Here is a 23,484-nt window from a genome sequence, read left to right as displayed (position 1 = left end):
CTCGACCCCCCCCCCCCGCGCCCCGCACCTCCAGCTAATTTCCGAGGATCCCGGTCCCTACTCAAAGTTCCGCCCCTTTCCCCACAGGCTCCTCCTGTTCAGCTTCAAATCAGACCCACTCCCAAAAAGAGGTGGTCTCATGGACACCCAAGTCCCACCCATAGCCACCTAACCCCACCTACTTTAAGAATGACCCCGCCTCCTTGCCATAGGCCCCGCCTTCTTCGTGTGATGCTCCGCCTCCTGTAGTTCAGATCTTTTCCCCCTCCCTAGACTGCGAGAGCCCGGAGGGTGGGAGATCCGGGGGAATGTCTCCACCCTGCCCCGGGTGGCTACGTCCATCCGTCCGTCTGTCCACTCCCGCCCCCTTCCACTGTCTCCAATCCCCCCACACTCCGGAGGGCGGGCGGGCAGGCGGGTGCGAGCAAGGGGTGTGCGCCGCTCTCTCGGCAGGGGGCGGGGGAGGCGGCCGCGCGGTGACGCGCGGGGCTGCTGCGGCTGCTCCGCCGGCGGATCATCACTCTCGGGCTGGGATGGACGCGGGGCGGGCGGGCTCTGGCGCGCGGAGCCAGGAGTCCGGGCCTCCCGGCTGCTGAGCGTCCCCCGAAGACTACTCCCACCCCCGCCTTCCCTCTTAGGAGCCGCGTCGACCTCTGCCTCGAGGCTCCGGACTCGGCTCCCACCCTCCTCAGACTCCCCGGACCTCCCCCTCCCGCCCGCCCTCGGGATCGACTAGATCCCTCCCCCTCCCCGAGGATTCCGGCTGGATCCCTGCCCCTGCACCGCGGATCCTGCGCTCCGGGGCCCCGGGCCCCTGGGGATTGCCGTGGACTCCTCCTCCAGCATCCGATCCCTTAGGATCCTCCGCCTGGACCGCCTTCTGGTCCCTCGAAGCGGGCCCACGGAGCCAGTGGATCTCCAATCCAGTCCTGTCCCGTTGCTCCCTCCTTGCTCTTCCGTGCCCACTGCGGGGTTCCCTGTTCTCGGGCTCCCCCTGATCCCATCCCCTAGCTCTTCTTTTCCCGGGGATCGACTGGATCCCGGCCCCGCCCCCCGGGGCTGGGGCGATCCCCCTCCCCCGCCGGGTGAGGCGCTGCGGGCGGGGGCTGGGCCTGCGGGGCCGCGGGGGCTCAGAGGCCGCCGCCCCCCTCTCGAAGCCCGTCCGCCCCCCACTCGGAGCCCTGGATGGAGGCACCACGGCCCCAGGGCTGAGCCAGGTAGGAGCTAAGCCAGGCTGGGTGGAGGGGGCTGCGTGGTGGTCTGCTGGGGTCTCCTCTCCCCATCTCCCTCCCTGAGCCTGGTTTCCCACAGCCTGCTCTGTCTGCGTGTCTCCGCCTAGGGATGCTCTCGCCGTGTCTCTGCGTCTTGGTCTCTTTGTCTCTGCCTCTCTCCAGTCTATGAATGATCCTTTGAATGGGCCCACAGACCCCGTGTGTTCCCATCTCCCCCTCCCCCTCCTTCTCCCCTTCCCGGCCAAGCCATTTTCCCCACTGCGGGAAGGGGGGGGGGGCTGCGGCCTGAGCCCCTGTCCCTCAACTCTACCCTGTTGGGGGAGTCAGGCCTGGGCTGGAATGGAGAGAGCAAGGCAGAGGGATGGGAAGAAGGAGGGGGAGCAAGATGTGGTAGACAGAGATGGGGAGAGAAAATGGGGGAGACTGAGATAGGGGAAGACAGGAAAGAAAGAGGGAGCTTGAGGGAGAAAATTGAGGAAGAAATTTGGAGGAGAGAGAAAGAGAAATACCAAGGAGAGATGTAGAAGAGAAAAATGGGAAGGGAAAAAAAAAAAAAAAAGACCGCGGGGTGAGAGACTGAAGGCAAGAGCTGGAGCAAGCTGGAAGAGGCCAAGGAAAGATGCTCTGAGGGAGCGCTATGGAGAGGAGAGAGATGTTGGGGGAGGGCTCCAGTGGGAGGGAAGTAGGGAGAGAAGCTGGTTGAAGGGGAGGAGGCCAGGGTCCAAAGTACCCTAAGGGAGAAGGGGTGACCGAGGCAGACTATCTCATGGGGGAGAAAGAGGGGACAGCAAGGCCACAGTGTCTGAGCCTAGCCTGGCATAGGAAAAAGATCCTGGAGAAGCCAACCCCAAGTCCCTTCCAGGGGATGGGGGAACAGAGCTTAAGAGGATCTGAAGAGGGGGAGGGCATAGCTGGGTGTGAGTGGTAAGGATTCCTGTGTCCTCATCTCTGGAATAAATTGACACCTGCAGAGAGCCACCCGCGGGCTGGCGCCTGGCTCTGAAAACCCCGCGTCAGCAAACAGCTCAGGCGGCTGGTGGGGGGCAGGGGGGCTTGCTGAAATGACCTGGGTATCTGCCCCTTGGGTCTGATCTCTTCCCTTGTCCTGTCCCTGGTGCCCTGAGTACACAGGCCTCAGAGCAGCAATGGTGGGGACGCTGGCAAGGGGAAGGAAAGGGGAATGGATGGGATGGGAAGAGAGGAGAATAAAGCTAAGGTTTGCCCCCCCAGGACATAGGTCAAAATGCAGTGAAAGAGGAGGTGTCTGGGGTCCAGAGCTGTTCAAGATTGTGGGAGGGGGCAGTCAGTAGGCTCATTTGATGCCTCCCAAGCCACTTCAGTGCCCCTTCTCCCCAGTCAGAGGCCTGGTCACTAAGACTAAGCTCTGATTGGCTCGCAAGGGGGGCAAGAGGCGGATCTTTAGGGTTCTCCATGCCCCCAGATTCCCCTTCCCGTCAACATATATACTTCATCTATGCTACTATTGGGGAAAACTAGTATTCAGACTCACGCCTCTGCCCTCCCCATCATGCCCTGAATGGACCCCACAACTAAGCCAGCCCCTTCCCCTCTTCCTCCAGACACCCCCTCCAGGGTTAAAGCTGCAGCCCCGTTGCCGAGGTAACATTGCGGGGCAGCATCCCGTCGCCCGGCAACGGGCTGCAGGATCACGCATCTGTCCCTGGATTTGCCCCTCCAGTATCGCCTCCCTTTTCTAACCCCTGCCTTGAGGTACCCCAACTTATGAAGAAGGAAAGGAAGCTGGGGAGATAGGAGTCTGAGGGTTGCAAAATCCTTAGGGAATGTCATGAAGGGGAAAGAAGGTGCTTGGGTCTGTTCAGTCCCAAGAAAGACCCAAGTCTGGCCCAGGGTGGGGGTTCAGTGCCATGAAATTATAGCTCAGGAGTAATTAACACGTATAAACAAACCCGCCACTTCCTGCTAATTAATGACTTGGTATTTTTATTTTCTCTTCCTTGTCTGTCTCATTCCCTCCCAGGGAGGTGGGGACTGGGACTTCTGAGTCCCTGGGGAGAGCCTGCCTGGGAGGGATGAAGAAGCTGGGAAGGGACTGCTGGGTCTGGGGAACTGGCTCCTGGGTCTCCACCGACTTTGTACAGGACCTTTACCACATCTGACCCCACCTCTAGCTTGGGACCCTGCTGAAGAGAGAAGGGCTGCTGGGGGGAGGGAGGAGGGGCCAGGGGCCTGTGGGTGGAAGAAGGGTGGCAACTTGGTCTGAAATCCAAGTCACTAACCACTTGTCTCTTCTGTTTCCCCATTCCTTTCTGTCCTCCCCATCCAACTTCCTTTCCCTTCTTCCACCTCTCCTCTGTATTTTTCTGTCTGTCCGTCTGTCTGTATCTTGCACACCCTGTCCCTCCTGTTCTGCCTCCTGCAGGTCGGGCCTGCCTTCACCTTCTTCCACCTCGTTTCCCTTCCCCACCCCTTGCCCCCTCAATGGAGAGGAACAGACCCCTTCTCTGTCCCGTCTAACCCAGGTCCCTCCCCGCCCCCTTCCTCCCTCCTGTCCCCCGCCCCCTCCTCCCTCCTGGGGCGAGGGGGGCCTCCCTCCCTCTCCCCCCCCTTCTCTCTCTCTCCGAGGGGGGGGGTCCCGGGGAGGGAGGGGGGGTCCCCCGATCAGCATGTGGCTCCTGGCGCTGTGTCTGGTGGGGCTGGCGGGGGCTCAACGGGGGGGAGGGGGTCCCGGCGGCGCCCCAGGCGGCCCGGGCCTGGGCCTCGGCAGCCTCGGGGAGGAGCGCTTCCCAGTGGTGAACACAGCCTACGGGCGAGTGCGCGGTGTGCGGCGCGAGCTCAACAACGAGATCCTGGGCCCCGTGGTGCAGTTCTTGGGCGTGCCCTACGCTACACCGCCCCTGGGCGCCCGCCGCTTCCAGCCTCCTGAGGCACCCGCCTCCTGGCCCGGGGTGCGCAACGCCACCACCCTGCCGCCCGCCTGCCCGCAGAACCTGCACGGGGCGCTGCCGGCCATCATGCTGCCTGTGTGGTTCACCGACAACTTGGAGGCCGCCGCCACCTACGTGCAGAACCAGAGCGAGGACTGCCTGTATCTCAACCTCTACGTGCCCACTGAGGACGGTAAGGGCGCGGGCACAAGGCCGGGTATCCCGTGGACACAGCCCACAAACGCTCACACACAGACCCTCAGGCACTGGCCCACCTCCTAGCCCCTGAGCTGGGCCTCGGTGGGGGCAGTGAGGGGCAATATGTCCCTATACCTCTGCACACCCTCTGAGAAGTAAGGGTGCCTGCCAGGTTGCTCCAGCATCATCCCACACACAGCCACCCTGGAAGTTCTTTGTGCCCTCGGAGAGCCACGGTAAGGATAGCAGGCACTCGGCTAGGCTCATCCACTCTTTCCCCAAAGAGGCACATAGTCAGGCACCAATCTCAATGTAGCCACTGGATGTTCAAGTAATCAATCCATCACCTGCTCAGAGCCCCCTTCAGCCTTGCTTCACCTGCTGCTTCTAGGCCTGTGCTTGGCATACCTACTTTAGCTACACTACACCTCAAGGACAATGTGGGCTCTTCCTACTCACCCTTCCCACCCCAGGCAGCCTGAAGAGGTATCCCTCTATCATGTGGCCCCCATAGTCCCTAACCTGATCTGGTAGTGGCTCTCACACCCTCTTGTGGGAGATTTCTGTCTCATAAAAAATTCTTATGTATCCCTGAAGGAAAGCTTCTTGCCAAGGGCACCTCCACTCAACACAGCCCAGACTTCCTTCCTGGAGCTGACCAGCTACTGTTCAGGTTAATGAATTCCTGTCCACTACAGGACTGCTTATAGTTCCAGCATACACCCCCAGACGATTCTCCTACCAACCTGCTGCACACCAGGATTAATCAGAACAATTCCCCACTTGTCTATGATAGAGGGTAACTGGCAGATTCAAGCTATCCCAACAGACAATCAGCACAAAGAGCCCCTACATTACCCTTTTGACACCCTATCATGATACTCCAAGACATGCCAATACCTCCACAGAGCCCTCTCCACGCTGTTTTAAACAACCATATACCCAGGCCATTGGGTACTCAGGAACCTGTAACTCACATCATACCCTCAATTGTCAAAAGTTGAGAATCTCAACTACTCAATACACAGAGAATGTTCCCAGCCATCATGTACATTCACCATTTGCTTCAACACCCCACAGATCCCAATTCCCAATGTATTCACAGTGTACACATGCCTAACATTTCCTTGAAATTGTGTGTCCCATCACCCACACAGCCTGTGTTCCCCAGTATCCCTAGATATATAGAGATCCTGGGCCCCAGCAACACACACATATACCTTATAGCCCTGTGACCCCATACCTGGACAATGTGCTCCAACAGGTTACTTGTGCCACAGTCTCCAACACCCTCAACACTTACAAATTGTTTGCCATACATCCTATCTAGAGATCACCTGTACCATCCCTCAGGTGGTAACAACACCTGAGGGATGGTACAGATCAAGTACTCAAACACCTTGCATCTGCATCCAGAATCCTCTCATGCCAGTCACAGAACAACTCATGCACCAAAACCCACTCACATCCACTCACAACCCATATAGACAATCTACCCTGTATCCCTCATTCCATCTGTGTACCCAACCTCCTAACTACCCCTCTCCATGTAAACCATGCTCCCAACAACCTATACACACAGTGCACAGAAACTTTCACTTTAATGCATCCAAATTCTAAGTACTCTAGCCAGGCAAGGTTGGCTCATCCTAGCCACTCAGGAGGAACTTCAAGTTCAAGGCCAGCCTGGGCAACTTAGTCCCTGTTTCAAAATAAAAAACAAAAAAGAACTGGGGCTAAGGATATAACTCCTGGGTTCAATCCCCAGTACCAGAAAAAAAAAATCTAAGCACCCTATTCCCTCATAGACCATTATTTACTCCAGCATACTCCACATGTCCTCCCCAGTTTCTTAATAAAAGGAACCATGCTTCACAAGAAAACCGCACATTCCTCTCCCTCTCATGGACCACTTATCCCAATGTCTTGTGAGTCCTTTACCCCAAAACCTCCACATAGACTGTCCATCTCAACACTTCCTGCTTGTGGACTCTCCACTTTCGCACTTTCACATAGGCTCTCTACCCCATGTCCTTCCCACAATCAAACACTCAGTACTTTCCACCACTGGACTGTCCACCTCAACACCTCCACACAAATGATTTGGCCCCTGACCCCACAACACCCATGCCCACACCTTCTATATTTTTAACTATTGCTTATTGCAGACCTGCTTAGAACCTGACACATTCAGGTGATCTCACTGAATATTCACACCAGCTCTGGGAGGAAGAGGTTGACTCAAGCACACACACACACACTCACTTCATTCTCACATGCATGCATGCCCTGCTGACTTCATCCTCATCCACACCCTCTCTCAAAGAAGAGGCCCTGTTCCCAGTAGGTCCTGATGGGGCCATTATTGCCAGTAAAGGAGAAATCTTCTAGAGCTACCCTGGGCCTTGCAAACTCCACAATCTATCCGGGGGGAAAAAAAAAAATCACCCGGGGGAATCCCCTGAGGCCTCTAGGTTCTAGCTGTCCCCTAACTGATCCCCTAATCTGAAGTAAACCTGGTGCTAATCTCTGAGCCTAGTATGGGGCCTTTCCCTGATTCTGGGCACACTTTGTGCCACCCAGTACCCTCTGCCCCTGGTACCTTGGGTGCTAAGGTGGCTCAGGGCACTGTGTTTCCTGTTCCCTAATTGTGGGCTGAATCCCTCAAGTGGGGAGGAGGGCTTTTTGGCAATTGAGCAGGGGCTGGGGGTGGTCCTGGTCGGAAGCTCTCAACTTTGGTGGGAGGAGAGGAGGCCTGGGTAAGGGATGAGGTGGGTGGGAGTGTGGAGGGATGAGTTGGAGTGGAGGGCAAGACCTGATGACCCCTTTCCCTGCTTTGCCCACACTGAGGAGATGGGGTGAGAAGCCAGGCCAGAGTGTGAATGGAAGAGAAATGCTGGCCGGTGAGGCTGGGTAGGAGGGTGGGCAGCCTTATCTGACCTTCCCATAGCCCTCCAGTGGGGAGCAGAGGGCTTCTGAAGGCTGTGAGCAGCAGGGTGGGCTGCCCTCCAGCCCCATCCTGCCCTCTGCCCTCCAGAGCTGTCCAGAAGGATACAAAGTCCTTTCTGTGCAGCCTCTCCTCTTTACAGCCTGGGTGGGGCAGCAGGCAGTGCTTGGCTGGCCCTGAAGGGGCCTTGTGAGAGGTGGCCTGGGTGGCAAGCTGGCCTTGGTCTCCTGGGGTTTCCTCTCCCCTCCCACCCCACTCTAACATCCGTTTCATTTCCAGCAATTAGCAAACACACCAACAAGCCAAATCCTTTCCAGCCAAGTCAATATGTCTTAAGACAGGCCTCAGCCCACACAGGCACCCCACCCCCCAAAACCCACCTTTTCTTTGGGGCATGACTTTTTCCGGGGAGGGGAACAAAATTGGGTTGTAGAAACGTTTTTCTCTTTTCTTGGTTTCTTTTTCTTGCAAACAAATTTTGCTTTTTTTGGCTTATTTTTTCTGCCTCCCCTCACCCTCCCCTTTTCTGCTTTCTCTCCTCCCCTCCCCATCCACCACCTCCCCCAACCCCCATCTTTCCCCACAAAATTGTCCTTTTTTCTCTGTTTTGTGTTCCCGGTCTTAGGTCCGCTCACAAAAAAACGTGACGAGGCGACGCTCAATCCGCCAGACACAGGTAGATTTAAAAATCCCGCTGCTGCATGTGGTTGCTTATAAGAGGACTTTCATGGCCCTGCCCCTAACTAAATGTCCCCACAGCCCTCAAGGCCCCTCAGTTGTTCTCCCAACTAAAAAAAAAAAAAAATGAAAAAGAAAAGAAAAGAAAAATTTTTAATAATTGGAAAAAAGAATTATGAAAACTTCAAACGAAATTTGAACAATGTTGGACCCACTAGAAAACCTGCAAGAAAACCTAACCATGGCAAAAATAAAGTGGAAAAAAAAATTGGAATGTCAGAGAAACAACAAAGTATTGGATAAAATATTGAGACTTTGAAAGAAATTTGGATTACTTTGAAACTTGTGAAATGTACTATTTGGAAAAAAAATTTAATTTGGAGCAAAATAACATTTGGAAAAAAAATTTAAGTTGGCAAATTGATGACACAATTGAAATATTAAGAACCTGCTACAATTTCTAAAAGCCTGTCAGACTCAGAAAACGCAAACATTCTAAGTGAATCAAAGAATTTGGAAATTTTTGAAAAACAGGGCCCAATATCTTGAAGTTTCACCACAAAATTTTGAAAAAAAAAAATGCAAAGAACTTTTTTCTTTTTTTTCTTTTTTTCCAAAATGGAGTTTTTCTTTTTTGTTGTTGTTTTTTCTTTTCTTGTTGAATCTGCCCCAAGAGCTTCTTGCTTTTTGGTTGTTGTTTTTTTCTTTCTTTCTTCTTTCTTGATCCTGTTTTTTGTTGTTGGTTTTGAATTCTTGTTGCCCCAGCCCCTCTTCCTGCTCCTTCCCTTTCTGACTCCCCCCTCCCCACACACTGGGAGAAGGGTATGGGGAGGGTTGGGGAGAACCAAAGACATTTAGAACAGGACCTTGAAGGGAAGGAGATTCCAGCCTGAAACTACTGGAAAGTCAGAAACAAAGGGAGAAGTGAATTTGGGGAGGACACAGAGAGGAAGCTGCCTACCTGGGAGCTCTGGCTGAAGAAGTCCAGAGACTATAGAGAAAGCCTAAGAGGAGACTGGAAGCTGGCTGGGACAAGTGACAGGGAATGTCCTAGTGACCTGCAGACTGACCTGTCAGAAAGTTAGTTTTTACCAGGATGAGAAAGATAGTGAGGTGTTGGGGACCAACTGTGGGGACCTAGGCCTGGCTCCAGTTGATGGAGTACCCAGGCAAATCAGGCATGGCAGGTGCTAAGAAACAGGAGGGCCTGTGGGCCAGGGGTGATCCCAGCCCTTGGCACTATGCAGATCATGGGGGAGCTGCAGAGGAGGGAACTATCTAGCTTGAGGACCTGGCAAGCCCTCTCAGACTCCCACTTTCTTCAGGAATTTCTCACCTCTCAGTCCTGTCCTGAGTGTTTCAAGGGCATATTGTGTGTGGCAACGATTAAGGGATCCTTTGGGGAGATGGCAAGAAAGAAGTTCAGTTCAGGACCTAGGGCTCAGGCCAGTTTATGGGTGTCTAAGACTCAGAGCTGTACCCTGGCTTCATTAGGCAGGCTCTTTCCCACCCTGCCTCCTCCTGCCACAGTAATTAGGCTGGGGGTTGCTATGGTAACTAGGGAGGTGACCTAGAAAGGAATTAGGGCGGGGAGGAGACCAAGCCCCCAGGGACCCTAGGGCCTGACACCCCCTCACCCACAGACCAGGGTGCCATGTGGAGCTTGAGGCCCAAGGCCTGACTCTGAGGAAATGGCAGGACCCTCCCAGCACTTCTAGCCCTAGTTCCAGCCTCAGAGCACTCTTTCCAGGTGCAGGAAGGAGATTTGCTGCGTGGGGAGGGGGTTGCTGGAACCAGCATAGGCCCTGAGGAGGGCCACTTCCCACCCCCGGCCTCTGTTGGGCTTCTTGGAGGTCCGCCCCACATTTGGAAAAGTGATTGGGGACAGCCTGGCCAGGGGTAGTGAGGGACCTTTCTCTAGGGCTAGCTGTAGGGGGAGGGAGGGGAATCCGGTCTTGCCCCCCAGGGATGGGAGTGACAAGTCCCCTGTGCTCCTGGATGGTCCTTAGCAGACCTGGGAGCTGGGTAGTGCTGCTTCTGGTCTGACTGTGTCCTTATCCCCAATCCCCTGGCCCACCTGCTGCCCCCTCCTCACGCAGATATCCGGGATTCTGGGAAGAAACCTGTCATGCTGTTTCTGCACGGAGGCTCCTACATGGAGGGCACCGGGAATATGTTCGATGGCTCAGTCCTGGCCGCCTATGGCAATGTCATCGTAGCCACGCTCAACTACCGTCTTGGGGTGCTCGGTGAGGGTGGGCAGCCAGCTTTGGGGGGGGGGCGGAGTCTGGGAGGTAGGCCTGGTGGGTAGTGTTCCTCTAAACCCAGCAAAATTGCTTCTGGGCTGGATTGAACTGCCTAGAAAGGGGGTGTGGATGTTGTGACACCTCAGGGAGCCCCTTTTCTTCTTCTACCCTCAGGTTTTCTCAGCACTGGGGATCAGGCTGCAAAAGGCAACTATGGGCTTCTGGACCAGATCCAGGCCCTGCGTTGGCTTAGTGAAAATATTGCCCACTTTGGGGGTGATCCGGAGCGCATCACCATCTTTGGGTCTGGAGCAGGGGCCTCTTGTGTCAACCTGCTGATCCTCTCCCACCATTCAGAAGGTACCAGCAGCCTGCCCTGCTTCCCACAGCTCTGACCCTACCTGATCCCCCTTCTGGTTTTTGCTATTATGGCATAGCCTGAGGTCATCTTGCTCTCCTGCCAGGACTGTTCCAGAAGGCCATTGCCCAGAGTGGTACTGCCATCTCCAGCTGGTCTGTCAACTACCAGCCACTCAAGTACACGCGTCTGCTGGCAGCCAAGGTGGGCTGTGACCGGGAGGACAGCGCCGAAGCTGTGGAGTGTCTGCGCAGGAAGCCTTCTCGGGAGTTGGTGGACCAGGATGTGCAGCCTGCCCGGTATGGGGGTGGGAGAGGGCCAGGTCCAGGCCTTCACTTCTCCTTGCTGGTTCCAAGGAGGTTGAGGTGAGAGGTGCCTGTGGACATTCCACTGGGCAAGGAGACGTGGGCTTCAGGCCCTTTTACTGGCCTCTTAACGGCCTTTCCTCAATGGAGGTGGCCAAATAGAGTAAGTGAGCACAGGGTACCATGAAACATTTCTGGAAAACTTCTGGAGAGGTCAAGTGCCCTGAAGGACTCTAGGAGGTCTTCAAGTAGGGGAGAAGGGTTTTCCGGGGGTACCTGCATGTGGGCCTATAGGGCCATGGGGCAAGATGAGGCCAGTGAGCAGGTGATGAGACCCTGCCCCCTTCTCCCTAGCTACCACATTGCCTTTGGGCCCGTGGTGGACGGCGATGTAGTCCCCGATGACCCTGAGATCCTCATGCAGCAGGGAGAATTCCTCAACTACGACATGCTTATCGGTGTCAATCAGGGAGAGGGCCTCAAGTTTGTGGAGGACTCTGCAGAGAGTGAAGATGGTGTGTCCGCCAGCGCCTTTGACTTCACTGTCTCCAACTTCGTGGACAACTTGTATGGCTACCCGGAAGGCAAGGATGTGCTGCGGGAGACCATCAAGTTCATGTACACAGACTGGGCTGACCGGGACAATGGCGAGATGCGACGAAAAACCCTGCTGGCTCTCTTTACTGACCACCAGTGGGTGGCCCCAGCTGTGGCCACTGCTAAGCTGCACGCTGATTACCAGTCCCCTGTCTACTTTTACACCTTCTACCATCATTGCCAGGCTGAGGGCCGGCCAGAGTGGGCAGATGCAGCCCATGGAGATGAGCTGCCCTATGTCTTTGGTGTGCCCATGGTGGGTGCCACTGACCTCTTCCCCTGCAACTTCTCCAAGAATGACGTCATGCTCAGCGCAGTTGTTATGACCTACTGGACCAACTTCGCCAAGACTGGGTGAGGGCCAAAGGGGCTGGTGGGGCTGGGTGGGGCGCGCTGCAGGCTGAGGCATCCTCACCATCCTTGGCTGGTCCTCTGTCCTTCCCTCCCTCCCTTCTTCACATGGCCATCATTCCTCCAGGAAAGCACTTGCTCTTGCTGTCCCTTGCTTAAGCGAGACCAATTCAGACACTGCTGAACACCTTATCTGTACCAGGCACTGAGGTGAGGGTTAGAGATTCAGCAGAGTTAGACAGAGAGGTCCCTGTTCTTTCTGGGGGTGGGCTCAGTTGGTAGCATTAGCTTGGTGTCTGTCTCTCTTCCTCCCTTGGCCTCCTCCGGCCCCCACTCTGTGCTCTGCTTCTGTGTTACCACTGTGGTCTGTGTCTAAGTGTATAAGAGTTTGTATCTGTCTGTTTCTATGCCTTGCCACTCTCCTGAAATCCACTGACATTTCTCCCTTTCCCTCTGTCCCTCTGTCCTCTTTTTTTCTTCTTCCTTTATGATACTGGGATCAAAATCAGGAGACACTAGGCAAGCACTCTACTATATCCCCAACTTTTATTTTATTTATTTTTAATTTTTTTAAATTTTTCTAGTTGAACATGGACACAGTACCTTTGTTTTACTTACTTATTATATGTAGTGCCGAGAATCAAACCCAGTGCCTCACATGTGTAAGGCAAGCGCTGTATCCCTGAGCCACAACCTCAGCCCCTATCCCCAACTTTTAAATTTTATTTATTTTGGTACTGGAGATGGAACTCTGGGGCACTGAACCACTGAGCCACATCACCAGCCCTTTTTATTTTTTATTTTGAGACAAGATCTCGCTAAGTTACTTAGGGCCTCAATAAGTTGCTGAGGGGGGCCTCGAACTTGGGGTCCTCCTGCCTCAGCCTCCCAAGTTGCTGGGATTATAGGCATGCATCACCACACCCAGCTCCCACAACCCTTTTCAAATTTTATTTTGAACCAGGGTCGTCTTACTAAATTGCCCAGGGTGGCCTTGAACTTGCAATCCTGCCTCAGCCTCCCAAGTACCTGGGATTATAGGCATGCACCATAGCACCTGGCTCCTCTTCCTTCTTTGGTCCGTTTACTTTACGCTGTCTCTGTCTGCTGGCAGCTTTTACCCTGGCTGTCTGTCATATATTTTTGTCTCTCCCTTTCTGCTTCTCTTGGTCTCAGCTTCTGCCTCTTACTGGCTCTCTCTTGGTCTGTCTCTGTCCCTCTGACCTCAACTCTGGCTGTCCCTGGTGATCCGTCTTGATCCTTTTTGTCTCTTTGGCCCTGTCTCTGGCAAATTCTATGTCTCTTCACATCCGTGTATTGTCTCTACTTCTGTGACTTTTTCTCTGGATTTCTTGCTGTCTCCCTGTCTCTGCATCTCTGTCTTCTTCCTTCCCCTCTGCAGCCCCACCCTCCTTGGAGCCTGAGCCTCACCCTCACTCCTCCTTTCCTTGCCCTCCTATGCCCACAGTGACCCCAACCAGCCAGTGCCACAGGACACCAAGTTCATCCACACCAAACCCAACCGCTTTGAGGAGGTGGTGTGGAGCAAGTTCAACAGCAAAGAGAAGCAGTACCTACACATTGGTTTGAAGCCACGAGTGCGTGACAACTACCGCGCCAACAAGGTGGCCTTCTGGCTGGAGCTTGTGCCCCACCTGCACAATCTGCACACCGAGCTCTTCACCACCACCACTCGCTTGCCTCCCTATGCCACACGCTGGCCTCCCCGCCCGCCTCCTGGAGCCCCTGGCACACGCCGGCCCCCACCACCTGCAACCTTGCCTCCTGAGCCTGAGCCTGAGCCAGGCCCAAGGGCCTATGACCGCTTCCCTGGAGACTCACGAGACTACTCCACAGAGCTAAGCGTCACTGTGGCCGTGGGCGCCTCCCTTCTCTTCCTCAACATCCTGGCCTTTGCCGCTCTCTACTACAAGCGGGACCGGCGGCAGGAACTGCGATGCAGGCGGCTTAGTCCACCTGGAGGCTCAGGCTCTGGTGTGCCTGGTGGGGGTCCCCTGCTCCCCACTGCTGGCCGGGAGCTGCCCCCAGAGGAGGAGCTGGTGTCACTGCAGCTGAAGCAGGGTGGTGGCGTCGGGGCGGACCCTGCTGAGGCCCTGCGCCCTGCCTGTCCACCCGACTACACCCTGGCCCTGCGCCGGGCACCGGACGATGTGCCTCTCTTGGCCCCCAGGGCCCTAACCCTGCTGCCCAGTGGCCTGGGGCCACCACCACCCCCGCCACCCCCTTCCCTCCATCCCTTTGGGCCCTTTCCCCCACCGCCCTCCACCGCTACCAGCCACAACAACACGCTACCCCATCCTCACTCCACCACCCGGGTATAGGGGGCGGCATGGGGAGGCCACCCTCCCCACCCCTCCCCAGCCTGGGCCACTCCAAGGCAGGGAGTAGGACTTGGCAACGGGCTTTTCTCCTGTGGAGTTGTCACACATCATCGAACAGTGTTAAGGTGGACATGGGATTCCCCACTGAGATGCGTGTTTTTCCCATGCAAAGAGGCCCATTCTCTTCTCTGGACCTGGGCCTTTGAACATTGGGGGGTGTTTTTTGCCCTCCACTGGGACACCAGTCTTCAGTGTGTGGAAATGTGGAAGTCTTTTCCCACATGGAGGTGTGCTTTCTTCATGAGGGGGTATTTTCCCATGTGCAGGGTGAGGTTTTTTTTGCCGCCCTGGACACATGTTGGCCCCCTCAAAGAATTTCTGCGGGGATTTGTACCCCAGAATCCTGTTTCCTCATGCCTTCTCCCACCTCCTCCCCCCTCCCACCCCCTGGAGACCCTGGAAGTGATGTGTTCTCATACAGTGACTCTTGGCCACCAGACAACACAGGGTGGTGCCTGGGGAGCAGCAAGGAAAACACAGCCCCCCCCCCCCCGCCTCCTCTCCCCCCTCCACCCCAGCAAAGCATGTTTCTCCCCCATGGCACAAGTCAGATGAAGCACGTTCTCCCAGGGAGGCCCTCACCTTCCATACAGACAGACACAGATTTCCTGCCAGGGGGAAGGGAGATCCGTGCATCCCGGTGCTGCCTGGAAACTAATTCTCCCATGGTCCAGGATACATTTCTCTGAGTGGAAACATGTTCTTGCATGTGGATGTGTGTTTTCCCAGGCAGAGGGTCCCTCTCTCCCCAGCACTTCCCTGCATCCCCCCCAGCCTCAGGCCCAGCACTCCTCACATGGCAGGTGGGAACAGACTTCAGATTAACCGAAGCTGAGGGGGATGTACAAACCCTGAGGGAAGGCTGGGGACCTCCCTCTCCCAGAGATGCTGAGTTGGTAGACAGGGAATGTGGCGTATGCCACCCACAGAGGCCATGCATGTTTGACCAAAGCCCTCCTGGGGCCTGAGGACAGCCTTTCCTTCAGTCCTCAGATCATTGCTCATCTGTGCCAAACTGGGTAGGTGGGTTGGAGGAGGGGAGAAAGACTCCAAATGTGCCAAGGATTTCACAGTCCCAGGCTAGGACAGAGGAGAGCAGGTAGGATACAGGGTAGGGGGATGTGGCAGCTAAGGAGCCCCCCCCCCCCCCCGTTGTCACTCTGATTCCTGTGTCACCCCTCCCTCCCTGTCCCAGATCTCCATTCTCCAGCTCCTCCTCCCTGTTTGAAGCTGTCCCCATCTCAGGGTCAGACCAATCTTTTCCCCTACCCTTCTTTTACCCCTCCCCCCTTGCTGCCAGGGCCAAAGGAAAAGAGCAGTGTGTATGTGTTGGGGGGGGGGTTTAACAGGGAAAAAGGTTTCATGGACAGCTTGGGGAATGAGGTCAGTTGCACTGAGGAACAGATGGAGGGGGCCATGGGGGACAGGGCTTGTTCAAACACCAGCAGGAAGAATTTGAAAGGAAATGTGTGAGGCTACTGCCCAGAGGTCCTTGGGTTTGTGCCTCTGAGGAAGAGAACCATGTAGGAAAGGGTTTTAAGGGCTGGATGCAATGGCACACACCTGTAATCTGAGCAACTGAGGAGGCTGAGGCAGGAGGATTGCAAGTTTGAGACCAGCCTTAAGAACTTAGCAAGTCCCTAAGCAACTTGGTGAGACCCTGTCTCAAAATTAAAAATAAAATGGATGTTGCTTAGTGGTAAGCACCCCTGAGTTCAATCCCTGGTTCCAAAAAAAAGAAAGAAAAGAAAGGGTTTTATGGAACAACAATAGAGGAGGGTGAATCTTCAGCCTGCTGTATGGCTTTCTGTGGGATGCTACTGCCAAACTTGAGTAAGGGTAGGGTGCCATCTTCTACTGGCACCCAGGTCCAGGATCCCTGGTTGTGAGTCCCAGAACATTGCCTCTTCACTGTCCCTTCTCCTACCTCCACCCATGGAAACGTAGTTCTTTTCTGGCCCTTTCCCCTGCCTGGTCTAGCTCCTCTTGGAACAGCCATGCCCTCCAAATGCTAGCGACCTGGGCCCTGAGCCCGTAGGCAGATGCCCCCAGAACCAGGGCATGGGAGGGGGGCTGGGGGACCCCATGATTCAGCCACGGACTCCAATGCCCAGCCCCTCTCTCCAGAACAATCCCTGACAGTCCCATGTCCCCACCCCAACCCTTTGCGGCTCTGTACACATTTTTAAACCTGGCAAAAGATGAAGAGAATATTGTAAATATAAAAGTTTAACTGTTGGTTTTGCCTGCTCTTATGTTGGGGTGGGGGGCTCTGAAACAAGCCTTTGGAGTCCAAACCTCTAGACCTTTTCAGTGAATAGCTCTGTGAAGTTGGGATTGCCTGGAGAGATCAGGACTTAGGTTTATGCCTGAGTCTCAGATCTATATCTGAGACTAGAGCCTGGTGTGGTTCTAGAATGAGAGATGGGGCCTCAGGACAGATGCCAAACAGGGGAGAGAGCAAGTGAGCTGATCCAGGTGACTGGCTGCAGGAGAGGCATAAAAATGAAAGATTTGGCCTCTGCCAATGTCTGGGCTCAAGCTGAGGCTCAACCCTGGGCCAGAGACTCTGAGACTAGTGCCTTAGCACATTGTGAGAGAGAGTGTCCCAGCATCATTGTGACCCGCTCACCCTCAGGACACTTTGGGTAAGGCAGGTGGGCCAGTTGACACTGTGGGCACAGGGGCTGGGGGCCTAAGGGCCCTGGTGGCCCTAGGGACCGCCATGGCCATGGCTAAGTGGCCACAGCCTGGCTGGGATTCAGATAACCCCAACAGCTGCCAGGACGTGGGCAACTCCATCCTGTTGCTGCTGGGTTTCATCATCTGCATTAACATTATCATCAATATGGTGACCCTGGTCAGGAGGGGGCCATGTGGGAGGGAACAAACCTGGGGGGCAAACCTGGTAAGGAACTGCCTGGGGTCACCATGTCCTCCTACACCTAGCTCTGGAGCAGACTCCGAATCATCTTACACCGGGTATTCCTTATCATTTGTGAAAAAGGTAAACAAGGTTGGGTGTTGGGGCATAAAAGGTACAGAAATATGTCTGTCAGCCCTAAATTGGCCTCTTGCTGCTCTTCCCTCTGAGACACCACAATGGTGCAGCTTTTCTCCCCAGGCCTTGCCTCCCTCCCTTCACTATAGGAGCAAGCCTCCCCACCAGCCTCCCTCTCCCTGATTCACAGAAGTTGTTAACTCCTCCTCACCTGGGAAGCAGACCCATCCCTCGAAGAAGGAGAGCTCCCCTGCAGTCCATCTTCGATGCACCATGGACCCTGTGAAAATGACTGTGACGCCCCCACCCACACGACGACATCGCCGGCGAGCCTCTCCATTGTGCCGAGTCCACAACCCAGCAGCTTGGGCTCCTGACACTGATGATGAGAAGCCCCCACCTCAGTACCCAGCAATCTGCTCTCGCCACTGGGATGGTTCCAAGGACTGGCAAGTCTTCCAAAACACCCAGAAACTCTGGGATACCTGGACACAGGACATTCTGGAACCACTTCCCCAGACCATCCGCTTCCAGCCCACTGTAGAGAGAAGGCCCCTCAAAACAGAGATGCAGTCAGAGCTAGGTCTAGAGGCCTATGTATACCCTGTAAACCCCCCACCTCCCAGCCCAGAGGCTCTGAGCCATAAGAACAGTGGGGCAGGGGCAGAGGCTGAGGTAGAACAGTGCCAGCCTGCCTCGCAGCCCTTCCTGGGCCCAGTGAATGTCCCCAATATCCCTCAGCGCCGCTCCTCAATCCGAGTAGCGTATGATGCCCGGGATGTGAGGCGGCGGCTTCGAGAACTGACCCGAGAGGTGGAAGCCTTGTCCCACTGCTATCCCTTGGCCTCTGGATCCAGCACTGCAGAGGGGACAGGAAAGGACTGGGTGTATCGTCCCCTGACAGGGAAGTGATGGGGAAAAAAATAAAAAGGAGAGAGGAGGTGGTTTGTGGTGGTGTGGGGGGTGTGGAGGGCAGAGCCTATAAGGTACCCAGAAGCCCTGGTTGTTAAGAGAATGATCTCCCTAGTAAGAGGACCTTAGCTCAGGAGAACCTCATCAACCTTTTGTCCTCACAAGCCCTGTCCTTGGCCTTTTCCATGGCCCTCCTTGGTTTCAAGGTTTCTAATTACCTCTACCCTTTTTTATTATTGTTCTTATTGTTATTTTAGTACAGGGAATTGAACCCAGGGACGCTGCTTAACCAGTGAACCACATCCCCAGCCCTTTTTAGTACCCAGCAATCTGCTCTCGCCACTGGGATGGTTCCAAGAACTGGCAAGTCTTCCAAACCACCCAGAGACTCTGGGATCCCTGGACACAGGACATTCTGGAACCACTTTCCCAGACTATCCACTTCCAGCCCACTGTAGATAGAAGGCCCCTCAAAATAGAGATGTGGTCAGAGCTAGGGCTAGAGGCCTATGTTTACCCTGTGAACCCCCCACCTCCCAGCCCAGAGGCTCTGAGCCATAAGAACAGTGAGACAGGTTCTGTCATATATTGTCTGTCAACAATAACATCTTTATTTTGAGACAGGTTCTCATTAAGTTGCTTAAGGGCCTCACTAAGTTGCTGAAGCTGGCTTGAAACTTGTGATAATATAATCCTGCCTCAGCCTCCCAAGCTGCTTGGTTTATGCCATGCACCACTGTGCCTGGCCAATCCTATTTTCTTAAGTGTCCAGAGAAGCTCTCAAATCTGGCCCCAGACCCCCAGATAGCCCTTCACTAGAGAGACTCCTTATCTCCATGGCCCTAGCTCCTCAGAAGTCCAGTTCTTGCCAGGCCAGGTTTAGGCCTCAGCCCCAGGGAAGACATAGTTCCTTCTTACACCCTGATTTTCTTGTGCGAGGATGACTAAGAGGGAGGGTCTCTAGTCCCTTGTATTTCTCCAGGAAGAACCTGATGCTCCTGTACCCTCCATTAGTCTTGGATCAGAAGATTAAATATTATAGATGCTCTCAAGAGGTACTTCACCATAACATCACAATCCTTTCCACGTTGCATGAGGCTCTGAGAGACTGAGTGACTTAATCATGGTCACATAGGCACCAAATTCAATTTCATGGCCTCAGACACTCCATTCCCCTTCTCTTGCAAGTAGATAGATTCCCACTGCCACTGTGTCAGCTTACCCAAATCTCCCACCTGCCTCAATTTACCATGTGACCTCATCAGAATATTCCACTCACTGGGCAGCAAGGAAACCAAGGCATGGCTCTACTCCTAGAATGTTAGAGTCACAGGCACATGCACACACATAGCTTGGGAACACTCTGCTAAAGTGTTGCTAGAAGGATTCCTGGATGTGAGTAGATCTGTGGATCACCCTATCTCTCTGTACATTTACATTCATTTACATTCAACCAATATTATTGATCATTTCAGGCTGCTTCCATTCAGTGGGTACATACTAAGCATCTACCATGTGTTTGGAGGCCTTTTTGGAAATGCTCATCAGCCTTTCCTCCATTTCTGCTGCATAGTTGACAGTGGGACCAATGGACTTGCCATCCTCAGGGTACCATTTTTACAGACTGCAATGTTGAGCCTAGTTTCCATGGAGGACTCCATTCATCACATCAACAATAACATCTATGTTGTGTTTTGGTCATTTCTTTAAGGTGGGAGTTAACCAGTTTTTCAACTTAGAGTGGGGATGGGTCAATAAGAGGATAGTTGGTTTGGAAGGAGAGAAACTATAGTTGGAGTCTCTGGCAGGGGGCAGCAACCTCAGCAAGATGGAAATCCATCTGACTCTGAAGTGAAGAAGCCAAAGGGCTCAGGGACCACTAATGTCCAGGGCTGTAAACCCTGGCCAGGAAGGGTTGGGATGTGTGCTACAGGGATTATGACAGGGAAATGGTCAGCATAGGGAGGAACTGTTATAGCAGGGTGAACCCAGAGGGGACACTCGTTGTCATTCATCCAGTCAGTCACCCCAGCTACTGGCCCCAAAATAGCATGGGGTAGGGCATACCAACAGGCTACACATGTTGCCATTATATCTCAAATGACCAGAAACTGAGGGAATTACACATAATTCAACCTCTGTGGAGACTATCTTATGACTGTAGCTACCTATTTTCAGATCAGGAATGAGGTATGTGGTTAAGCAGGCCTCATGGAGACAGAAGATAGACTAACCTCAGGGGCATCTGGGGACCAAATATCAAGTAGGAGCCTAGGATAGTGAAGAGCCAGCAGAGTGAATAAGACTAGCACCTCTACATTGTGACTCATTCCTAACTTGCCTCATTATGACCTGACTCCCTTCTCAGCTGGTAGATATCTCCAGGTACTGGCATGAATGCAGTGTGGGTCGGGGCCAGGTGGGGGGGGTGGCCCAAGTGGCCCTAGGACCCCCCCACCATGGAAAACCAGCTCTGGAGTGACACCCTAGGGTGCTGTAATCAACACCAAGAAAGCCCCCAGGATGCTGAAGACATCCTATTCCTGCTGGTGGGACTTATCATTCTTGTCAACATTGGCATCAACGTGGCAACTGTGGTCAGTGACAGTTGTGGACCATCCCCAGGGGTGAAGAGGGCTGAGGGGGAGCCAGCTGCATCTTGTACCTCCACCTGCAGGACGGGTCTTGACTGGGGCTGGGGGTGGTAGTGTTGGAGGTAGGGAGCCTGGCCTTCACTCCCATCCCTCCCACCACCCCTAGATGTGGCATGAGTTCCAGAATGCCTTAGACAAGATTTTCTATTGGATTAAGCAGAAAAGTAAGTATAGCAACTAGAGAGTAGGACTCCTCCCCCCTGCCAAGACCACTACCATGGCCCCAGAAATTCAAACCCCACTATTCCTAACCTGAACTCTTATGGCAATTGCACCCATCTCATGGACTCTTGCCTCCCCCAGATGAAGTCCAGCCTTTTGAATGTTCCCTCAAACATTTCCCAGCCAAGGCCCAAGACATCCACATCCACTGCGTCCTGGACCCTGTACAAGTGAAGATGACCCAACCCACAGGCTACTCCTCTTCCTCCTCTCGGTATCTCCACAACCACCGGGGCCGCCACCAACCACATCACCAGTACCAACCACGCCGCCGCCAGTACCAACAACGCCGCCAATGCCGCCAACGTTACCGCCCCAGCCAACAGCAGAGGCCTTGGAACCACAGAAAATTCTCCCATGGTCGCCCAGTCTTTCATAACCAAACTCACAACCGCAAGATGTCACAGCTGCAGTCGATACCCTTTTATGATATGGAGGACAGGGACTCCTACCTGGATGAGGAGGATCTGTCCTTCCCACATCCCCAGAACCCAGGCTGGGTTCAGCGGATGGGACTGCCCTCCAACATGGGGTTATGGGGCCGCAAAGGTGGGATCCTGGCCAGCTTGCCACCACCCTCTATCTATCTGTCACCAGAACTGCGCCTCTTACCCAAGCGTGTAGAGGCCAAGTCAGAGCTGAGGCTACAGTCCTCTGCACCCCATTGTTCACAATCCCGAATTTGGGGCAACATGGAGCCTGAGCAATGGACCTCATCTCCATTACCTCCCCGCCGGCTGCCCCCTAACCCTTCCTGGGTCCCTGGGGGGCATAGCCCTTACTCTTCAGGAGGCCAGACACTGTATGATGCTTGGGATCAGCGGCGGCGTGGTGTAGAGGGCTGTGAACCCCCAACTACCTTGGTGTCCCGGAACCCCCGGCAGGAGGCCCAGGGCTATCGGGAACACTACAGAAGGAATCTCCCTGGTCATGCTCACAGCCAGCCCAACCGCAGCCCATACCCATCCATAGGACATTTGGGTTATAACCTCCGGGATTCTCATGAGGTGCGACGCAGGGCTGCTGACTGGGCTGAGGCTATGCCTCCTCGGTATCCTCTGACCACTTCCACCTCCCTCACTATGTTGGGTGAGGCTTCATATCAACGGGTCCCAGCTGCTAGCTCAGCCCTGCTCCCTCATTGCTCCCAGCCCCTGCCTGAAGTCCAGGCTGTTGATCCTGCCTCAGTCCCAGCTACCTTTGTCCCACTCAGTAGGAATCCAGGTGGCAATGCCAACTACCAGGTGTACGACAGCCTGGAGCTAAAGCGGCAAGTGCAGGAGAACAGAGTACGGGCCAACTCACTGCCACCACCTTCCACCTCAACCTCAAGGCCCTCTCTACACAGGAGCCGGCCTGGGAAACTTAACTGACCCGCAGGAGAATGTGGGTGGCTGGGCAGGTCATGGAGAGAGGAATAAAGAGAAACCGAGTCCAGGAAACACTGTGGTGGTCTGTGGTTTGGAAGTGGCTCTCTTTCTGCCAGACGTATACCCTGCCCTTGGATTCCTGAAATGAGAAGTCAGTGTTCCCTTCTTGGTATGAGGCCGTGTTCTTGCCAACAAGACTGTCCTTGGGGTTGAGGCTGGGAACGTTTGCCTAGCATGCGTGAGGCACTGCGTTTGATCCTTAGCACCACATACAATAAAAATAAGCAAATAAAATAAAGGCATGCTGTCCATCTATGACTACAAAAAAAAAATATTGTCCTGGTCTTATACCATACATTAAGGTCTCCCAGCTGCAGACATCAAACCATGAGTCTCTGAGCACTCACCCCGTTTCTCTGTTCTCCATTCCCAAAAGGGGTTCAGAGGCTCAGCCCTGCTCAAGAAACTCAGGTCAGACAGACATGGTGGTGCATCCTAGTAATCCCAGCTACCCAAAAGACTGAGATAGGAGGATCACAAATTTGGGGTCAGCCTAGGCAACTTAAATGAGATTCTGGTTCTAAATTAAATGCAAAAAGGGCTGGGGATATGGCTCAGTGATGAAGCACTCGCCTAGCATATGCGAAGCCCTGGGTTCAATCTTCTGTACAGGTAAGAGAGAGAGAGAGAGAGAGAGAGAGAGAGAGAGAGAGAGAGAGAGAGAGAGACTCCAGACCTGGGATTCCACGTCTAGGCAGATCAAGGTCAGTGGCCCAATGTAGGGCAAGATGAAGGCCAAGGCTCTTGATTCCAGTTAGGGCCCTGAGGCCAAGGTTTTCCCAGTCTCAGGAGTGGTCAAGGGGTAAAGGATTCTGGATTTTCTACTGAAACTGCAGGAATAATGGAAAGATGGAAGGAGGAGTGTTTGTGCGAGCTGAATGAACAAAGTTCAGTGAGGCAATAATTGAGAAAGAGTGGAAGTACACTAGCCTCCAGGCTCAGGTTACTGGGACCTGGTTACCAGGAAACTCCACCCTGAGCCCTCCTTTTTCACTGCCTCTCTCATTGTGTTCCAACCATCTACCCCTTTATGACTCAGGCCTTC

At 54.2% G+C, this 23,484-nt stretch overlaps 3 protein-coding genes across 4 annotated transcripts; all 3 read left to right on the top strand.

Moving 5' to 3' along the window:
- Window positions 1-187: 187 nt before the first annotated feature.
- Window positions 188-15,971, top strand: NLGN2 (neuroligin 2). Of its 2 annotated transcripts, XM_081272846.1 has the most exons (8): window positions 188-1,217; window positions 3,634-4,331; window positions 7,909-7,959; window positions 10,061-10,210; window positions 10,382-10,567; window positions 10,672-10,864; window positions 11,225-11,821; window positions 13,287-15,971. In XM_081272846.1, the coding sequence occupies exons 2-8, from the start codon at window positions 3,878-3,880 to the stop codon at window positions 14,158-14,160; spliced, it is 2,505 nt and encodes an 834-aa protein (XP_081128972.1). In that variant the 5' UTR covers window positions 188-1,217; window positions 3,634-3,877; the 3' UTR covers window positions 14,161-15,971. The 2 variants fall into 2 exon arrangements, with proteins under 2 accessions (XP_081128972.1, XP_081128973.1); XM_081272847.1 differs by lacking the exon at window positions 7,909-7,959.
- A 778-nt stretch (window positions 15,972-16,749) lies between these two features.
- Window positions 16,750-18,133, top strand: SPEM1 (spermatid maturation 1; the record flags this gene model as incomplete). Its single annotated transcript, XM_081271727.1, has 3 exons — window positions 16,750-17,080; window positions 17,170-17,227; window positions 17,412-18,133. Exons 1-3 carry the CDS (start codon window positions 16,946-16,948, stop codon window positions 18,131-18,133), a joined length of 915 nt encoding a protein of 304 aa, XP_081127853.1. The 5' UTR covers window positions 16,750-16,945.
- Window positions 18,134-20,592: 2,459 nt separating this feature from the next.
- On the top strand, window positions 20,593-22,382 carry SPEM2 (SPEM family member 2; the record flags this gene model as incomplete). The annotated part of the gene is made up of 3 exons (XM_081269945.1): window positions 20,593-20,730; window positions 20,894-20,951; window positions 21,091-22,382. The coding sequence occupies 3 exons, from the start codon at window positions 20,593-20,595 to the stop codon at window positions 22,380-22,382; spliced, it is 1,488 nt and encodes a 495-aa protein (XP_081126071.1).
- Between the last annotated feature and the right edge of the window lie 1,102 nt (window positions 22,383-23,484).

This window comes from Spermophilus citellus (genome assembly GCF_964194105.1).
Source record: "Spermophilus citellus genome assembly, chromosome: 17".
Taxonomy (NCBI): domain Eukaryota; kingdom Metazoa; phylum Chordata; class Mammalia; order Rodentia; family Sciuridae; genus Spermophilus; species Spermophilus citellus.
Note: the sequence above shows the minus strand (reverse complement) of the source record. Positions and strands in the feature narration are given on the sequence as shown.

What these genes read in the sequence shown, in the direction of transcription:
- NLGN2 (XM_081272846.1), top strand. Translation starts at nt 3,878, where the DNA reads ATGTGGCTCCTGGCGCTGTGTCTGGTGGGGCTGGCGGGGGCTCAACGG. An exon ending in CTACGTGCCCACTGAGGACG is followed by an intron (nt 4,332 to 7,908) that starts GTAAGGGCGCGG and finishes TCCCGGTCTTAG; the next exon opens with GTCCGCTCACAAAAAAACGT. An exon ending in CTACCGTCTTGGGGTGCTCG is followed by an intron (nt 10,211 to 10,381) that starts GTGAGGGTGGGC and finishes TTCTACCCTCAG; the next exon opens with GTTTTCTCAGCACTGGGGAT.